This window comes from Gracilinanus agilis, chromosome 1 (genome assembly GCF_016433145.1).
Source record: "Gracilinanus agilis isolate LMUSP501 chromosome 1, AgileGrace, whole genome shotgun sequence".
Taxonomy (NCBI): Eukaryota; Metazoa; Chordata; class Mammalia; order Didelphimorphia; family Didelphidae; genus Gracilinanus; species Gracilinanus agilis.
In genome coordinates this window covers 13,184,504-13,205,752 of record NC_058130.1, presented here as the reverse complement: position 1 = coordinate 13,205,752, position 21,249 = coordinate 13,184,504, and the positions used below count along the sequence as shown (strand labels likewise).

Here is a 21,249-nt window from a genome sequence, read left to right as displayed (position 1 = left end):
CGCGGCGGCCGCGGGCCGGGCCCGGGCCCGCGGCCTGGGCCTGAGCCTGGGTCTGGGGCTTGGCCGTGTCCTGGGCTCGGAGCCCGAGACAGGCGGCGGGGCAGCCACAGCGGCGGCGGCGGTGACAGCGGCCCTAGCCCGCGGTCCCGACGAGCTGCCCGTTAGGAGGAACTTCCAGATCCCCCGGAAGAGCCGCGAAAAGAAAGGTGGGTTCCATCCCCCCCCCACGCGCGCCCGCGCCCACACTCGTCCCTGCCCGGAGCTCCGGTCACCCGCCTGCTCTCCCGCGCGCTCGGCCTCCGGGGACCGACCGAGTATGGCCGGCCTCCACGCGTGCCCGCCCCTGGCCCTGGCCTGCGTGACTGCCACACGGCCCTCAGGATGCAGGAGAGCACAGACCGGGAAGGAGGCAGAACTCATGGACCGAGGTCTGCCTTCTCTGTGAAATGGGCGTAAAAAGAACCCCGTGCCCACCCCGCCAGTCTCGGTGCCGCACTGCCCTGGAGGCCGCAGGGCCGGCCCTTCTCTTTCCCGGCGGACCCGGAATGTGAACCTGGTCTGGCGCCTGCCTGTATCTAAAGAGGTGTCCGCACCTTATTCCTTGTGAGGTGTCACGGAGTGGCGCTCCCCCCACACCCCCAACCCCTGAGTGACTCTGAGGACACTTTCCCACTTTTCTTTCTTGGAGGCTAGAGGCAGCCTTTAGGTTTAGAAAGGCGTATTCGTGGTTTTTGAATAGTGTAAAGGATGGAGGTAAAAGGAACTTCTGGAGGCTTAGAGTCGTCATTGGTTGTGGAAAACACGTAGACTTCATTTGAGCAAATTAAAAATGGAAGCAATTGAGGGATTATGTAATAGAAAACCTTTTAATAATTCCCTTCTGGGCTCCCCGCTCCTCGGGGAAATGGTATTTTTCCATTCTTCCTTAGTGACGAAGGATGGTAAGTTCTTATAGCAAGAAACAGCCAGACTTGGGTTAAAGTACGATCAAGTGAAAAGTGGCTTTCCAGGAGCAAAATGAGTTTTGGGGAGACAGCTAGGAGCTTCTGGCCTTTGTGAGTGAGAACTTGTTGAAATGGGTTAGACAGACTCCTTCATCATCCCCAAAGCCTGACCATTGGAAATCATTGGAAGGGGATGTTAGACTAGAGTTGTTAGCCTCGATCCTTAATTTTGTACACAGGGATGGTGGCCGATTGGTCAATACCTGGGTCCTTCCTCTGTGACTCCGTTCCGTTCTTGGAAAACTTGAGTCGAGGTTCTGGAGGAATTTCCGTACTTTCTGTTGGAGCATATTTAATGACTTCACCTAGTGTCCAAAAAGCACTTTGAATGGTTCCTTATAGTAGCATTTGGCCAGAAAAGAACTTATGTTAACTAAGCATTTCCTTTAAGATCTTGAAGGGGACATGTAAACTAATTGAAAACTGGACTTTTTGAAACAGTTTTCATTTGTGTTCACTGGAAATATCAGAGGTTTGAACCTCAAGATGACATGTTGACCGAGAAATTTGTTTAGTTTCAATTTAGAAACTTTAGGCAAAGTCTCACAAGTAATTTTTAAAAATGGGTGTTTTTTCATACTTATGTTGGTCATTACAGTGGAATGTAGCGTTAAATGGACCAAATGTCAGACTTAATTACTGGATCCTATACTGCTTGACAACTGAAGCTGAAATTACTGTGCCTCTTCTCCTCCCCCCCCCCCCCCATTTTAGTCAGTTAAACATTCTGAGCTTTTGGAGAGATCAATCTTGAAGCACTTGCTCTTAGCATCCGAAATAGTGGTGTTGACTGGAATCATTCCTCACTATTTGTATTTTTTAATATAATGCAGTTTGCAGTTGAGTAGCAGCCTGAGGTAAATGGTTAAATTATTTTATATGAAACTGTAAATTTGAGGTAATTAAGGTGGGATTTTTTGGAGCTATTGTCATGAAATGTTTTGTTACTTAATGATGATTTTGATATTCCCATTTCAAGATAAGCAGGGCTACTTTCCTCACACTCAAATTATGAACTATGGTTGATTTTACTTTAATTGGTTTAAAGAAGAAACAGATAACCAATTTTTAAAGAATTATTTCCTGCACTTAAAAATTAATTTTGATAAACATCTTTTGATTGTACTTTCTTTCCAAATATGACCTTCCCCTTCTAAGCAGTGACTATCTCTTTTAACAATAAAAAGGAAAGAAAGCAATAAAGTAAAACTAATGAAAACATCACTTAAGGGTCAAAGCATAGTCTGCCTTATTTCTTAATAAGTTGGCGAAATTGGATAGAAAGAAAAATCTTGATATGCCATGATCAAGCTTCTGAGTTTTCAATGGACTATCTCAAAACCTTTATCAGATGTTTTAATAAAATTCTAAATTATGGTATGTTTCATCTTGCCAGTAAAGTTACTGATATAACAAATGCCTTCTATTATATGATGCTTTTACAGACAAAAAAAACACCTTTATCTTCATTCTCACTATGAAAGCACAACTTTGTGATCAGCTGATCTAAGATCATTTCACATTTGTCACATGAGGGAGAGATTAAATTGAGTTGATCAAAAACTTATATGTATGACTGATTTGTTGCCTCCTAGGCCAATATTTCTTCTACTTTATATTATCCTATCATCTAGAGTTAGCCTAATTAGAGTGTTACACATTTAGGTGTGACCAGAGACCAACTTCCATTAGGTATTGGAGAGCATTTCAGTGGAGGTGACTGAATCAGAAGTGTGGTCATGTTGATTTTGGAAGCTTCAGGTTAGCCTCCATCAAACATGCAGATCCTAGGCAATTTGGACATCACTTGTGTAAAGCCAGCAGTTATGAGAGGTAGCACAGGTGAATCGGGAGGAACCCAATTGACATCAGAAGATACTTCTCTGAATTCTAGTCTTTGTCCCTTGTTCAGCCACATGACCTTGGGTCAAAGCCACTTTACATTTCTATCCCTTAGTTTCATCTGTAAAAGGAAATAGTGGCAAGAAATGAGATGATGTAGGTAGGTTTTTGATATGTAGAACTTGACTTATGTCTTACAGAACAATGATATTACTTAGGACAATGCAAAGAACTGTCTACTTCATTAGATTTAAATTTGACCAATTGGTAGCTAATAGATGTTAGGAAACTGATCTCTTTGTATATAACATGCTAAGTGTATAATTTCTTGACAGAACTTTGTCCTAAAGAGAAGTGAATGGAACACTTGGCTTGACTTTTTTGCTTAGTACTTGTATGACTTTGGACAATTCATTTTCTGACTTCTGGGCTTCAGTTTGCTTTTAAGCATATTGAGTGGGTTAGATTTCAAGGACCAATTTCTCAGGTTACTAACTGTTGTAGCATCTATGAACTATTTTCAGTGTGTAAAAACTCATGTAGCAATTTTGTTAATATTGAGTTCACTGTTTTATACTTTAGACTAAATCATAACTTTCAAGAGAATAGGGTACTAGAATAGAAACTTGATAAAAACATGATGTTAATGTAGGAGGAAACCAGAAAATCAACCATTAATGATGTTGTGAAAAGTTGAATAGTATTTTCTTAGGAGACTGAGCACAGTGAAGTAGGAGTCTTCTCTAACATGGGGTGGGGTGGGGTGGGGCTGTATGATCCTAGGTAGGCCACTTCACTTTGTCTTCTCAAGTTCTGCTCTAAGCCTGGCAGTTGCATCAGTAATTGTGAATTGGCTTCTGTAGTGAGAGTTTCCTCACTCAGTTACCTCCACGGAGGAAATCGCTGGTGTAGACCAAAAAAATTTAGCTACTTAAGACATTTGAATTTGATTTGCCGAAAAAATAGTGGGCTACATAAAAGTAAGTTCTTATTTCTGTCTTTGGGGAAAAAATATTGTCATTTTTTTTCAAGGATGTTGCTCCTTCTATCCTCAACTTTAGGGAAATCTTTAGAGACTAGAAAAATTAAATTTGCAACATTGACTTTAGTGTCAGTGCATTAAATCAAGTACTTAGTGAAAATACAGACAATTCTCTACCTAAATGGACCATTTTGTAATGGGAATTTGCCTGAGGACTTGGGAAAGAGAGGGAGGCAGGCAGAAAGGAGACTGCTCTAGAATGGCATCCAATGAGAATGGCAGTGGTGGGCTCTCTTAAGTCCATTTTTCTGCTTTGACTTGAAGGGCTTTTTTGGGTGGTGGGGTGGGTGGGAGGCCATGGAGCTTCTGATGGAGGGGCAGGAGTAGAGAGCACAGTATTGTACAGTAAAGTTAACATAAATTTTTTTGAAAGTGAACTTTCAGAATTCTTTATGTAAAGTTGAATGTTCATTATATGAATTTTGTAAAGGAAGAAGTCTATATGCAATTTATTAGCTTGTTTTTCTACCTTCTGTCTTAGAATCTATACTATGTATTGGTTCCAAGGCAGAGGAGGGCTATAAGGGCTAGGGTCACACAGCTAGGAAATGTCTGAGGTCAGCTTTGAACTCAGGACCTCCCAACTCCCTGACTGGCTTTCTATCCACCGAGCAACATAGCCCCTTTACCTTTCTTTTTGCAGGGGGAAGGGAATGAAACATTTTATTAAGTGCCTGGCAGTGTGCTAAATACTTGACAGATATTTCATTTGCATCAGAGTTTTAACAATATATTCATTCATACATCTTAACTTTAACATTCTTAATAGTATTTTGACTAGGAATTTGGAAACACTTTTACTACTTCCCTCTCTCATCCTCCAGTTTTCATTTGAAGGCAATTTTCTTAAATGCCAAGTCTAGTTAGCTTGTAGCTGTTTATGCTTTTAAGAGATTAAGGATAAGACTTGTCTTTTGGGGAGAGTGTAAGTAAAGGGAGCTTTTTTTTTTTTTGTGATAAACATTGGGTTTTCTTGGGTCATACATCATGAATTAATCGAAAACATCCCCCCTCCCCCCATTTTCCTAGTACTTTGTATGGTTCAAACCAATTTCTAATTTATAATCCAACAAAAGGGGAATAGATCTAGGGGCATTACTTATTCTTCTTCCATAGAAAGAGTGAGTGGTAAAGTGACTTAAACAAGACCATAAGAACCATCATTATAATCTAGATCTTCAGAACTTTTGAATATTAGGAAAGACATGGACTTTGGAAAATGAATTTGACTTTTATCAACCTTATTGGATCGAGACAGAATTTATTAAAAAAATCTTGGGAAACTTGAAAATATGAGGATTTGGAGAAAAATTGAAATATGTATGTTTTTATTATTATTTTTTAATTTTTTTAACCCTTACCTTCCGTCTTGGAGTCAATACTGTGTATTGGTCAAATTTGAACCTAGGACCTCCCGTCTCTAGGCCTGGCTCTCAATCCACTGAGCTACCCAGTTGCCCAATATGTATGTTTTTAAACTTATTAGCAACACCATACTGTATTTCATGAAATTCACATTTAAAAAACTAGAGAAAATTTTTTTTGGAGAAATTTTCTGCTCTTTTGGGACCTTTATAATGTTAATGTTACATTACTGAATTTAGGTTCCTTGTTATCTATAATATTATATGAAAATTTATAAGAAAATTTTAAAGAATTTTGCTTTTTTGTTTTTTAATAAATAAAAGTATTTTTAACATCAATAAATTAATTTTATTTTGTATAGATTTACAAGTTTCTTTTTCTTTTTTTTTTTTTTTAAGCAGACAAGGTTAAGTAAGTAAGTTGCTCAGGGTTACATAGCTAGTCTAAGTGTCTGAGGCTGAATTTGAACTCATGAAGCTGAGTCTTCCTGCCTTTAGACCTTGCACTTTATCCACTGTGACACCTAGCTGCTTCTGATGACAAATTTATATAGAAAAGTTTTATGGTTTTCTTTTTCTTTCTTTTTTTTTTTTAACCTTTCACAGTGATTATTTAGATTGCTTTTCATTTTTAAATTTACCATAATTTGAAATAGATCCGAGTCCATGTAATAAACTATGTATAAGTCACATACTAATAAATTAGTGTACTACTTTGTTTAGTGGTAGTGAGCTTCTCTACAAATGAAGATTCAGTAGGACCCTCCCCCTCTACGTTTTTAAGTGATGGTATGGAGTCCCAAATCTGAGTTATTCCTTGGGATATTACAATGGACAGGATTACAAGAACAATATTTAGCAATTCATTATATCACTATATCATCTAGCCATTAAAGAGGCAGTGGGAAAGAAGTCAAGATCATTCAAATTATGCAAGAAAAGTTCCAAGATTGAAACCTTACCTTCTATCCCTTACAGTGAATTATTTAGGTTTCCATTAACCAAATTTGCCATAAGTTTACTGTGGTTTGGGTTGAAATTTATTTATCTGTGTATATTTTTTGTAGATAAACTGCCTCAGTATCATTAAGATGCTTCAGATTTTTATTAAAATTCTAATACTAAGCCCCTTTTATTTCATAGCATTATACTTAGCATTTTAAGGCTTTCAGGCTTGTCTCTGGTAAACAGTAAGTAACCCATAAAACTTTAAAAAGGAATATTTGAACTGTTCTTTTTAATGTTCTTGAAGTTTACAAAACTTACACTATGCCGATTTTAACTAGTTGGAACTGCCTTAATCAAAATACCTGCTTAGCTTAGTTATTAATCAGCTGTAAAGAAGTGATTTTACTATTTCCTTTCATATACAGAATTGACAAATAGTTGTTTTGGTGATTTGTCAAGAAAAAAAGACTTGATATATCTTGGTTTCTATTGTATACCAAACATTTGTCCTCTCTGTAGTAAAAACAACTGAGGCTGAGCTCAGAGCCAAAAACTATTTTATTAAAGGATCAAAGGAACTTAAAATCTTCCTCACAATCTGAGATCTCCCCTTCCTTCAGAGCACTGGTTTTATGATGCTTGATACACAGATGATACAAAACCTCATTGGCTAACAGGCTTAGACTATGACTCTCCAGAAAGGCTTGGTGATGACAATGTAAAGCCCATCTTCTGTGATTAAGTGGTGATAGGATGTATATCTTTCCAAGTTGGGAAACAGAGGAGAAGGGCCCCTAAAATAACAGGGGGACTTTTCTCCTTATTAGGATATCTCCATCATGTGAGACTTGGGTGGTGAGACTTTAGGTGGGGATCTACACTGACCTTTATCACTTACTTATCAGGCCAAAAAGGTGGCCATCTTCTAGTTAGCATTGCAAATATGTTTATAACTGTTACTTTAAAGATTAAGGCCTAATATAAGAATCTACCTAACCCCATCCAGCTACCCTCAATATAAGATATAAGATGAGAGGATAGATAAGGCTGAATAGACTACCTCTAAGATGTGTATTAATGTTGGTTGACTAAATAGACTAAATGTATATTGATGAATAAATTTAACAGAAATGTAAGCATAACAAATATCACTTCCCCTTTGGAATCACTCTAAACTGAATAATATTGATTGGAAATATAATTTCTCATGCTTTTAGTGTTATTTAAAATTATATTTAAAACCCCCACTTATTTTTAAAAAGTATTAATAACAAATACTTTTAAAAGTTACTAATTTGTATGTTGTTTTTTTTAGCACTTTTTCAGCCAGTAACTACAGGCACCCGAGAATTTGAAGATATTCTAAAAGTTCTACACACATCCTACCTTGAGCCAGGATCAGTGGCTAATTTTAACTACAGACGAGCTAGTTTGGTTCATAATGAACTTTTGGAGAAGGAGGTAAGTTCTTAGTAAGTATTTTTATGTTCAGCATTTTTAGTACATTGTAACTTTCTAAATAAGTGAACTTTTGCATTTTCCCCTATATTATAAAATCTTTGAATAAATTATAATAAAGAAAATGAAAAATTTCCTTAATATTTGGTTGTATGCATGTATGTTTATTAATGGATGAATTCTCAAAATTTCTCATGTTACTATTGTGGAAAAAATGGAGAGATATAGGCTAGATCCCCTTATTGTAAGGTAGATTCAGAACTGATTGAATGATTGAATTCAGTGTTATTTGTGGGTTTTTAATTGCCATGGAAGTAGGTCTCCAGGGAGCTGAACTTAGCCCCAAGGTATTCTTACATTTACTAAATGATTTGAATAAAGGGATACAGATTACATGTTTATAAAATTTGCTGATAAGGGAGATCCTGTGGAGTGTTGGTAAATGTTTTAATAACTATTCCTGGGAGAAAAAAATGTACTCATTTAAGGCCTTGATTTTGTGCTTGATGGTATCTGAGGCATAAATGCTCACGCTGAGAATTGTAACAGGTGGCTCCATCATAGCCCTGGGGATAGTTAGCACTAGATAGAATTCTAGAATTCTGGCTAAAACACTGGACCTCACCAGATAAGATGAGCTTTAATAAGGATGAATGTGAAGTCTTGTATAGGTTCACAAATCAATTTCACAAATAGAATTTGGCCAAAAAACTGTTTTTGAAGAAGCTCTGGGCAAATAAACAGACTTCAGGATCACTAGTATGATTGTGGCAGCCATGAAGCTATAGGAAGAGAGATAGTTGATAGGGATAAGGAGGTAAGAATCCCACTGCTCTTGGCTCTGGTTTGACTCTCATCTGGAGTGTTGTGTTCTGGGAACCACATTTTAGGAAGACATTGTGAAGGTGGTGAGCCTCTAGAGGAAGGTGACTAGGATAGTGAAGGGCCTCTAGTTCATGTCATTATGGGAAGAGCATCATAAAGAGTTGGGTATATATAGCCTCAAAAAGAGAAGATTCAGGGGGGGATCTGAGAAGATGATTGAAAGGTGGTCATATAGAAGAGTTATTGGACTTTGCTATATAGAAACAGAAGCAAAAAAAGTTGCTAGAAGTTATATTTAGGCTTCATGTAAGGAAAAACCTGTAATGTAGAGAAGTTTCTTTTTTGATATGGGTTGGTCAGAGGTTTTTAACCATTTTGGTATAATGGATCCTTTTGGTTGTCTGGTGAAACCTCTGGACTCCTCAGTAAAGTGTTTTTTAAATGTATAAAATAAAATACATAGGATTATGAAGGAAACTAAAGATCATTGAAAAGAAATATTTATTTTATTTCCCATCCAAGGTCATAGACCCCTTTGAAATCTGTCCACAGACCTGAGAGCCAACCCCAAACTCATGTACTAAGAGGTCATTAAAATCTTTTCCAACTTTAATTTTGTGACTGTGTTGTAGATTTGCATTTTGCAGTGAGTAGTCACTAGGAGACTCTATTTTTAGATTATTATTTATTATTCTTTCAAAAATAAATTGCTGATTTTCTCCTTTCTTTAGTCCCTTCTCTATCCACTGAGACAAAAGCAATATATCAACTATACATATGAAATCATGCAAAAGATGCTTTCATATTAGCCATGTCATAAAAAGCAAGAAAAATAATGGAAATGTGACTGTGAGATTCTAGATGACTTTAAAAATATTTAGAACTGGTGGTAGAAAATGAAAACAAATTGAAAAACACAAGCATATGGTTTGTTCCAGACAAATATTTAAAAATGAATGGGCTTATAATAGCTGTAAAAACTACAAAGGAAAGGTAAAAGAAATAAACAGGAAAATTTTAAATAAAATTAATGGACAAGGGCAGCTAGGCAGGGTAGAGTGGGTAGAAAGCCAGGTCTGTAGATGGGAGGGTCTAGGTTCAAATGTGACCTCAAAACACTTCCTAGTTGTGTGACCCTGTGCAAGTCACTTAATCCCAATTGCCTAGCCCTTATTGCTCTTCTGCTTTAGAACCAGGATTGATTGTAAGACAGAAGGTAAGGCTTTAGAAAAGAAAGAAAGTATATAAGTAAGAACTTTTGGGGAATTTGTAACCTCTTGCAAACTACCTGTGCATTTATAGGTTCACATTCTGGGTGTTGCTATTGCAGAAATCCTTAAAACTTTCATCTTTTCTCCTCAGACATTTACGTTGTCTGATTTTTGACCCATCACTAGGCAACTCAGAATATAAGTTGCAATGAAGGTACTGTCCTCTCTTTAGAGAGGGAGTTGCTTATACCAGTGAAATTACAAGTCTAGTCTCTCTTCTGTATATGGCTTATTGTAAGATGCAGATAAAATGTTCTCTAAAGATGAACAGATTGGGTCAAATCATTGTTATTTTAATAATGTTTTATTCAGTTAGGAATAGGAAAGTTGACTTTGAGAAAGTAACGCTCCCTGTAGAGATGGAAGGATTTAGTGGTACCCTGAGACAAATTTCAGAAAGGAAAACCATGGTCCTTCCCTCCAGGAACTTCCATTTTAATAGAGGAGACACTATGCAAACACCTCTGTAAGTACAATATATGCATAGTGTGTGCAGAAGGTAACCCCAGGTGAAGGCCCTGGCAGTGGGTAAGCCTGGGAAAGATCTCCTGAAGATGGTGTGATTTGAGCTGAGTCTTGAAGGAAGCTGGGAACTGTGGGGCAGACGAAGGAGAGGAGGAGGAAGAGCATTGCCAGTCTGGGGCCTGCCAGGGAAGAGGCAAGGATGGTGTAGGGAGATGGAGCATCTTGTGTTGATGCAGAGCAGACACACCATGGCTCCTGGATTGTCGGGGGAAATGTAAGAAGACTGGAAAGGCAGTACGGGGCCAGCACAGGCCTGGCTTGAAATGCCAGCTGGAGCATTTTAGAGTGGCTCCTCATGGAGGCTGCTGAGTCGGGGTGAGGTGGTCAGCTATCTGAGTGCAGAATGGATCAGAGTGAGGAGACAGTGAGCAGGATGCCACTGCGGTGTTCCAAGGGGAGTGGAGAGCAGGGCATGGATGGGACAGGTGTCAGCTGATCGGCAGCATCCTGGATGTATGCAGTGAATGGGAGAGAGGTTGTTGCAGATGACAGGTCTCAGGCCTTGGATTTGGGAAGGTGGTGGGAACCTTAACAGTAATGAGGAAGTTCGGAAGAAGGGAGGCTTTGCAAGGAAAGATGGATTCTGTTTTTGATGCATATTTGAGAAACTCTGGGTACTTTTGAGATATCCAAGAGACAATTGGAAAAAAGGATGGAGCTCAGGAGAGAGGATGCAAAATACAGAGTGTTGAACTTGGAATCAGAAAGATTTGAATTCAAGTCCAGCCCTAGACCCTTATCAGCTGTATGACTTTGGCTATGTCACTTAACCGTGCCGTAATTTGTTCAATTGTCAAATAATAGCACCTCCTTGCAGTGTTATAAGGATCAAGTGAGATAATATTTATAAAAAGGACTTCATGCCCGGTGCCCAGCTTATCCTCTCCCCCAAAACCAATCCCTCCCCCCCCCCCCCCCCCCATAAATTGTTACTATTTTGTATTAGCATTTGGCTTGGCTCTGAAGAGGCAAAGATAAAAATGAAGCCATTCCATCCTTGAGGACCTTGTAATTTGATGGTGGATGGAACATATATGAAGAATATGTTCTAGGCATGCTAGTGTCTATTGGACGGGAAGAACTCCTGTAGGAGGCAGCACAAAATTCTGTTTTGAAGCAGAGGCCTAGGTAAGGAGAAAATGCTTTCCAGGCCTGGAAGACAGTCTGTGCAGAATCTCTGAGATCATGATGTGAGGCACAGCAAAGCCTTCAAGTGTGAAGGACTTTAAAAGGCAGGCCTAGTGCCGGCATTTTCTTTGATCCCCAACATAATGAGGAACTGCTGGAGGTCACTGAGGAGGAGATCACCACTGTTAGATGGGTGGCAACTTTGAAGAAAATGGATTTAGAGATAGGAGAGACTGAATTGGGGCAGAAATGGGGAGGCTAGTGCCAATAGCCTAGTAAGAGGTACTGAAGGCCTAGACTGGTGACCAGAAAGATGTAGGCCCCAGAAATAAAGACTGATAGAGCTATTTGCTTTGTTGGAAATCAGTCAGTCACTAAGCACTAAGCACTTGCTAAGCTCCTACTGTGTTCTGGGCACTATGCTAAGCTCTGGGAATTCAACTATAAAGAACAAATCCTCCCCCCAGGGAGTTGACAGTCTACAGATATTACTATAGCCAGGATCAATAGAATGGGAACGAATACAAAGTGGTGAAGAACAATGTGTAGAGTGCCATGTCAGTCAGTTTGTCAATAAACGTTTATTAAGCTTCTCCTATGTGCTGCCTGTGTGCTGAGTCCTGAGGAATATACACTAAGCATGTTGAGCAGGGAGAAGTTTGGCTGAATGGCAGAGGTCAGGAGGGGATCATTGCCAATGAGGCTGGAATGAAAGGTTGGGGCACACTGTAAAGAATTTGAAAAACTGAACAGTAGAGCTGATATTTTTTATCTAGAGGTGATATGAAGTCACTAGTGTTTATTCAATAGTCCAGAGTCATGCAGAGCTGCTATAATTTTTTTGAATAAGGGGATGAGCTGGTTGAATCTCCCTTAAGGAAATGACTTTGGTAGCAGACCATTTAGGAAGCTGATGTAATGATCCAGGTGAGAAATGAGGACAGCTTGGATTAAGGGGTGTGAGTAGAGACCTTAGTCAGGCCAACTTGATTGTTTCCCAGATCTCTTTACCTTCTTGTCCTGTTGTCTTAGGTGATGGGGATAATAATAGTACTACCTGCCTTACTAGGCAGTCGTATAGGTGCTGTGTAAACCTGTCATTTTTATTAATATCTCTGAGAAAGATTTTGCACCCTCTGTGTAACTTTGACATTTCCTAGTTGTATTGTGGAGTTCTGTAGTTTTTATGGCCACAGTGCACAGGACTTGACAGTTGAACAATAGTATATGAGCTCTAGTATATATAGCAGCATTCTTATGTCTCTCTATAGATTCAGGAGATGGAAGACCTGGTTTTGTACTGTCATTGGTGTAGGGACCTCCCAGGTGACCAAACTCCTTCCACCATTGCAAATCTGCACTGTTTCTGTACCTTAGAGACTTTGTTGCACCAAGAGATTGTCACATAGCCAGAATGTGTTAGACGTAGTACCTGAACCCAGTGATAAAATATGAAGCCAGTAACTTGGGGTGGTTTTCAGAGAGAGATGCTGATAGTCATAATGGTGAGAGTTGGACACTGGTCCAAATTTTAATAATGAATCATTTTTCAAAAAATTATTAAACACTAAAATCAGTAATCAGACTTGCTTTCCACCTTATTTACTTGTAAATACATTTCATGCATAAAGTCATAACTTATTGGTCTCTGTATTTCTGCTAGAATTCACTTTTAATTTTTCATGTTTTAGAGTGTATTATTTTTTGTTTATTTTTGTCTTGAATTATTTTATCAATATCTTACCCCTTTATAGAACTTTGACTTAACCTCTATTGCATTTTAGTTATGGTATATGCTAGTGTTCCATAATTTTTTGAATTGTTTCTTTCATATTAGAGGAGAGATAGTAGGAGATAGAGGAGAGATTGTCAGAAGACCTAGATTCAGGGGCAGCTAGGTGGCTGAGTGGATTGAGAGCTAGGCCTGGAGATGAGAGGTCCTGGGTTCAAATGTTGCCCCACATACTTCCTAACTGTGATCCTGGACAAGTCATTTAACCCCAGTTACCTAGCCCTTACCACTCCTTCTGCCTTGGAACCAATATTCTGTATTGATTTTAAGATAGAAAGTAAGTAAAAAAAGGCAAAAAACGACCTAGATTCAAGTCTTGCCTTAGATACTTAGTAATTGTGACTCTGGGGAAATCTTTAACTTCCTTGAACATAAATTTCCTCATTTGTAATACTAATACTAATGGGGTTTTTGGGAAGCTCATGAAAAACATATTAAAGGATTTAACAAACCACTGTACTTTATATGAGCTGCAATTATTTGTTTGTTTATTTTTAAGCCCTTACCTTCCTTCTTGGAGTCAATACTAAGTAATGGCTCCAAGGCAGAAGAGTGGTAAGGGCTAGGCAATGGCATAATGGCATTAAGTGACTTGCCCAGGGACACACAGATAGGAAAGTGTCTGAGGCTAGATTTGAACCTAGGACCTCCCATCTCTAGGCCTGGTTCTCAATCCACTGAGCCACCCTGCTTCCCCCTGCAACTTATTATTAAACATTTAGGTTCCATTTTTTGCTATAATGAGGCTATATATATATATGTTATATATATATATATATCTTTTAACATTTAGTTGTTTTTAAATAGCATTTTCAGGTTATATTCCTAATAATGGAAAATACTTGTATAATGTTAATATGAATATGAGTATAGGTAAAAAAAGCTGGCTGTCCTGTGGCATAACATTGTAAAGACAGTTGAGAAACAGATAAGTTGTGGTGGAAAACTGATTTCAGGAAAATAAAAATAATTTGATTAGATTTCTTTCTAACATGGCAACTTTTGGAGCAGTGTAGAAGATTCTTGGAAATAGAATTTTTATTTGAAAACATAAATCCTATGAAGGGTTGGTTATAATATAGACTTCTACTTTTAATAGTTCACAGAGAAACGGAGAGAACTGAGATTCGATGGTCGTTCAGATAAAGAACTTGCAGAATCCTATGCATTTCTGATGGTTGATCGGCCTCAGGTGAGTGTATCTATTTATTAAAAATTAAACTTTGGGGCATTTAAATTATTGAATAGCAATACTGAAATTTCTGTTTTAAAAAAATATGATGACATTCTTAAAATGATTTGTACATAGTAGAACTCAGTAACACATCATTTTATAGGATAAATGAAATTGCCTTTATTGCATATAATCACATATAACCCTTTAGTTAGGCAACTGCAGTGTGACCAGAAATAGACCCAGTTATTAAATGAACTATTCATAATATGTTAATTATAATGATAATAGCCAAGGAGAATATTAATCATATTTGTGTATCAGAATTTAATAGCAACTAACAACATTGAAGGCTTCAGCTGGGGGGATAAAACTTCAGGTCTTTATAGTAATCTAGGGGAGCTTTAAATCATGTTCATTTGGAATGTTGAGTACACAGCTTGAGTTGTTTGTTCTAATGAAATAACAGGAAGACAACCTTGACAGGCCCAGGGTCATATTTGCTCTAGTGAGGATTTATACTTTCTATAGGTTCCACAGAGTTTTTATGACCAAGATAGGTTCCCTCTGGCTTATTAAGTCTCCTTCCCAGCATCAGTATAATGAGTTAATAAGTCTTTACCAGTCTATCAATTGGAGATGACTGAAAAAATGTATCCTGATCAGATTCTTTCCCATATTTACTGTCATTGTTGCTTCCACACTGCAGTGATAGATGGTGCTTGGACATACCTTGAGCCATACATTCTAGAGCAACGATTCCCAAAGTGGGTGCTACCGCCCCCTTTTGGGCGCTGCAGCGATCCAGGGCGTGGTGATGGCCACAGGTGCATTTATCTTTCCTGTTAATTGCTATTAAAATTAAAAAAAAAATTTAATTTCCAGAGGGCTAAATAATATTTTTTCTGGAAAGGGGGCGGTAGGCCAAAAAAGTTTGGGAACCACTGATCTAGAGGTTGGGACAATTCAAAGAGGCCCATCTCTTGTAAATCCTTCTGATGTCCAAATAAGTCTTTTTTTTTTTTTTTTAAACCCTTAACTTCTGTGTATTGGTTCATAGGTGGAAGAGTGGTAAGGGTGGTCAATGGGGGTCAAGGGACTTGCCCAGGGTCACACAGCTGGGAAGTGTCTGAGGCTGGATTTGAGCCTAGGACCTCCTGTCTCTAAGCCTGACTCTCAAACCACTGAGCCCAGCTGCCCCTGATGTCTAAATAAGTCTTAACTGGTGCTAAGTCACTAGGAAGACAAATGGGGATGGGGGTGCTACATCTCTGAAACCTTTGTTGGAATTTATTAATTCTCTTAGCAAATGTTTCTCAGAGTTTAGTAACATATTCTGAACATTTGGTTTTGTTAATCACATATTAATTAACAGTCAAAAGTCTATAAAAGAAACTGAACATCTAAATGAGGTTTTTGCCACACACAGTATTATCCACAAGTAAAGTCAGACCTTCAGTTTGGGATTATGGCCCAGATTATTTCTAACAATAGCTGATACTTTTCCTGCTTGTAAAGTCCAAAAGAAAATTTTCATAGTCCTTAAATTTTAAATGTCTCCATTCACAAATTATCTTATATTTCTTTTTTCTTTTTTTTTTAATTTTAATTTTGAATATTTTCCCATAGTTACATGTTTCATATTCTTTCCCTCTCCCCCAAACCTGGTTTTACATGTATCATTGATTATATCTTATATTTCTTAAAGTATTCTTTTCAGACGACCTTTTGTGATAATTATGATATCAAGATGACCTTGGTTTCTAGGTTTTCTATTCCAGTGTATTATTATAAGACTTAGATGATCAATGACACATGTAAAACCCAGTGGAATTGCTCGTTGGCTATAGGAGGGGAGTGGGAAGAGGAGAGGGAAGAACATGAATCATGTAACCATGGAAAAACATTATAAATTAATTAAATAAAAAATTTCAAATATATAAAAAAGATTTTGATTATAGTATCCTAACAAAGTATTCTGCTGTTTTGAGGAACAACCTAGTAAAACATGAAGAAAGTCTTGACCAGTAGATTGGCCTTTGGCTCATGAATTCTTTAGCCTTGGGCACCCATGAAGCAAAGAAAATGTCATTTAGTTTTGTGTAGCCCTTTTGTTTCTGCAGGGATGATGATAGAAAATAGTAGAGCAGTGGTTCCCAAACTTTTTTGGCCTACTACCCCCTTTCCAGAAAAAATATTACTTAGCTCCCTGGAAATTAATTAAAAAATTTTTTTAATAGCAATTAATAGGAAAGATAAATGCACCTGTGGCTATCACCGCCTTCCTATATTGCTGCAGCAGCCACCAGGGGGTGGTAGCGCCCACTTTGGGAATCACTGCAGTAGAGGATGCTTATGAACCATACAGTTTTTGGATTGTCAGTAAACATTAATTTAACTAGCAGTAATCAAAGTGTTAGATTGGTGTCTTAGGACCAGTTAAAGTAGTTAACTGGAGAAATAGAGTCCTATCAAACTTGACTGAATGACTACATATGTGTAGATTATTAACATCTTGGTCTGGTTGTCCTGTAGGTGGTAAATTCATTGTGTCCAAAACTGCTCATTATCTTGTCCATACACAACAACCTTCCAGGATTTCCTATTTTGGTTGAGGAGTCCATCATCCTTATAGTCACCTGAAGAGATCAGAACTAACGAATCCTTAGATGATAAATATGGTCAAAACTGATCCTGGTGACAATGATCAAGGGACAGTTAAAGCAGTATATAATTGCAAAGGCAATTTTCTTGTTGTGGCCATATTAGGAATCTACAGGATTAATAAGCACTGAAACCTTGGATAAAAGAATTGATTTGGGATTTAGAGATTAAATTCTGGAAGCAGGAAATGAATTTGAATTGGCTTCCTCAAAAAAGGCATTCTCCCAGCTCCCCAAAATCAACATTGCAAGCAGATCCATCACCACTGGAAAAGGACACTATAGATAAGATACATTGCATAGGAAGCTCAGTGAAGCTCATTCTACTTCATAATTTCCAGGAAGCCCCTACATCTTTTGTGCCTCATTGCTAGAATCACCAGTTTTAGGAATAAACATCCTATCCCAAAAGTTTTCACTTAACCTTTGTGGAAATAAAACTTGTAACTTTGAATGAACCATAGTGGTGTTTATCAGCTTTGTTAATATTGCATTGCATATAAAAGCTCAAGCTGAAAGCCCCAAGAATGGAGAGACTTTAAGGCTCCTTCCAAAACTTGTCCTTGTGTGTTTTCTGGAGCCTTTCCTTTCTCTCTCTTTTTCCATATTTCATGTCTGTGGGCTTCCCTCACAGGTTTAGAACCCAAGTGTTTCTATGTTGTGTAGGCCACAACAGTCACCCATGTTTGTAACCTTTGGGTCTTCTAAGCTCTTTTTCACTTTTTTGTGAAGTGGCTAAGTTTTTTCTTCTCTAACTTTACATCTCTTGCATTCATTCTTTTCTCTCTTAATTACATACCCTGTCTTCTATTTCTGGTCCTCATCACTTCTAGTCTGGAGACTTATTGTAACAGTCTTCCTGCCTTTTTGTCTTCCCATTGTAATCAATTTTATATACAACTACCCAGTTGATTTTTTGGAAATGCAGGTCTGACTTTATCACTCTCTTACTCATTCTAGTAGTTCCCCTTGACTCATAGGAACAAATTTAAATTCCTATTTCTCAAATGAGATGATATTTGTAAAGCATATAAGTCGATGCCTGGTCCACAGTAAAATAAGCCTTCCTACCCTTGACCCAACCTATTTTGCTAGTCTTACTGTGTGTTATAGCCCTCTGTACACACTGTGTGTGGTCCAGGCACATTTGCTTTCTTTTTGGTTTTCATACAGGGCATTCCATCTTTTGCCTCTGACTTTGCATTGGCTAGAATACCCATTCCTACTCTTTCAGAATATTCTTCATTTCCTTTAAGGTTGAGCTTAAGTGGAAACTTCTTTATCACCCTCTTTTCTGATTTTCCTCCAGTTGCAAGTGCCCTCCTTTTCCCACTTATCACTAATTTTGTGAAATGTTATCAGTGTGAAATCTGGACACCTCAATTTTGCTCCGGTCAGGCACACCTGTTTTGGGTTGAACTATAGACCTTAAACGGTATGGGGACCCTAGTGTGGGTGGGATTAGTAGACATAGTCAAAATGTTGAGTCCCTTTATTTGTTTTAGAAGCTTCTCCCATTGTATTAAAGATCCCTCTCAAGAAGCCTAGCTCTTAGTTTCACCCTTTCCTTTGTATTTGTTATAGTTGACCTCTCCCTGATACCCCTGAAGCTTGTAGCCTGCTTGCAGTTTGTCTGCAGACTTGCTGTACTAAGTTCTCCAGATTGTATAAAAGATCCCCAAGTTCTGTCCCTCTTCAGAGTTGTCATCTAGTGTAGTGTCAATGCCAGGGATATTGTACCCAGAGTCCCAGGGTGTAGATCTTGTAAAAGCGTGGTGCCGGACTCTGAGTAAAGGGCCAAATATTGTACTTATCCCTTTCCTGATTAAAGACTTGGTTTTTCTAACTACTTCCGTGTTATTTCCAAGTTAATAACATCCAGAGAAGGAAATGGCAGACCAATCTAGTATCTTTGCCAAGAAACTTCCCAAAGTCATAGAATCAGACATGATTGAATGAGTGAACAACAATATATTTCATGGTACCTTCCCTGGCTATATGTAAGCTCCTTGAAGACAAGGACTGTTTTCAAGTTAATTTTTGTATTGAGAGTACCTAGCACAGTATCTGGCATATGAAACACTAAATAGATGTTTATTGAATGATTACGTTTTAGAGAGGACTACAGGATTAGATGGCCTCCAAAGTCCCTCTCAAAATTCTGTGATGAGTGGACATCTGGAAAAGGAAATATTTATCCAGCTCCTAACACTGTCACCATTAGCCTGGACTATTGCCATATAACCTCATTTCATTTGTTTCACTGCCAAAAGTCTCTTCACACAACCAGCAGTTATTTTCTGAAAGTTCAGTTTTGACTTCAAGAGTGCAAAACTCCAGTGACTGTATTGCTTCTGAGTTCAAATATAAACTTTATTTGTCTATTAAAGTCCTTTATAATCTGGCTCCAACTACTTTTTTTAAACCTTTTGTCTCAGAGTCAATACTGAATTTCTGTTCCAAGGCTGAAGAACAGTAAGGGCTAGGCAATGGGGTTTATTTTAAGTGACTTGCCCTAAGCTAGGAAGTACCCGAGGTTACCTAACAACTCTTCTACATTCATTAAACACTACTTCCTTCCCCATGCTCAGTGATCATTGGGCCAGATGGACCATCTGACTCATTCTCAGCCATATGACACCTCTTTTCTGGGCCTTGACCCTGCCCTCCCCCACCCTTGGAGCTGGATGCTTTATGACCTGCTGCTTTTCGGAATCTCTTATTTTCTTTGAGACTGCTCAGCTGCCTTTTCTTCAGGAAGTTGGAATGATCAGTTGGACCAAATCAATTATATAAGGAGAAGAAGTTATAAGAATTAAAGGCCACTCAGTTTTGAGTGCATTGGGGATCAGTTGTCATGATATCTGAAAGAGGAGACAATAACAAGCCATGATCTGTAAAAGGATCTAGAGCATCCTTGAAAGAAAAGGCAAGCTTTTTTTTTTCTTGTTTGTCTACATGTCAACTCCTCTTTTAGAACAAAGACTGTTTTTAAATTTTAAATCCTTACCTTCTATCTTAGAAATGATAATGAGGCAGAAGAGTAGTAAGGACTAGGCAATAAGGGTTAAGGAACGAGCCCAGGGTCACATAGCTAGGAAGTGTCTGAGGTCAGATTTGAATCCAGGACCTCCTGTCTCTGGACCTGACTATCTATGGAGCCACTTAGCTACTGTCACCTAGTAGAGTTTAACAAATGTTTATTAACCGACTGACAGGATATTCTATAGATTGCATCTAAATCTAAAGATTACATCTTTGGGGGTTACACAAATGCTTGGAATGTTGAGAGTATATAAGATTGCACTATGTATTCATTGATCATTAAGAAGCATTTGATTTGGTAGAATAGAATGCTGTCTTAGGAAATCCTCCAACTAAGTGTCTCCCATGTATTAGATCATAGAAGATTCTGTAGATTTAAAAATTAATATCCAATACCCCCAGCTATTATATTTAATAAGATTTATTAAATTTAACTTGAAGCAAAAAAGGAAACTAAAAAGACTAAAGTTAAGAGGGAGCTCACTCAAGCCACTCACATGGAAGAGAGAGAGAGAGCAAGGGAGGAGCTTACAGAACTATATAAAGAGTAACAGAAAGATGCATATAAACGAAAAGGGAAAAAGGAATTTTGGTATGGTGAAAGAATTCTGGGAGATGGAGTCTAAAGGTACAAAATTTCTAATTAATACAATTCCTTAGATGAAACCACAGAAATAGTTTTATTTGATCTCCTGCATTAAGGTGTCACATGCTTGCCAAATTTAATAATGCCTAGCATTTATGTGGTGCTTTACACATTTTCTCATTTGATAATGATAATGATGTCATTTAATAAGTTGCTTGTCATTGTTTCTAGAGATGTCTAGCGCAATCCTCTGTGAAGAGTCTAATTATGTCCCTCACCTTCCCCATGTTAAATTCATTGGCTTTTATCTCTAAATGTCAAATAGAAAATCCTTTGTGTGGCTTTTGATTTTTAAAGCCCTTCATAACCTGACCCTTTCCTACCTTTCTAAGCTTCTTCTTAGACCTCATTTACTTACTGTGTTATTCAGTCACAGTGGCTTCCTGACTGCATTTTATTGGTTGTCCCCATACCAGAATGCTTTTGCTCTTCATCTTCATCTCCTGGCTTTCTTGAAATCTCAGCTTAAGTCCTCTACTTGGCTTTCCAGGCCTCCTTTAATGCTAATCCTTTTCCCCTGTG

The 21,249-nt window shown here is 38.1% G+C and overlaps 1 protein-coding gene across 1 annotated transcript in view; it reads left to right on the top strand.

Moving 5' to 3' along the window:
- The window catches only part of TASOR (transcription activation suppressor), an 82,038-nt gene that overhangs the window by 5,445 nt on the left and 55,344 nt on the right, over positions 1-21,249 (top strand). The window contains exons 3-5 of the mRNA XM_044675471.1: positions 46-206; positions 7,516-7,661; positions 14,299-14,391. Coding sequence (XP_044531406.1) covers positions 46-206; positions 7,516-7,661; positions 14,299-14,391 — 400 coding nt within the window. The remainder of the gene's footprint in view (positions 1-45; positions 207-7,515; positions 7,662-14,298; positions 14,392-21,249) is intronic.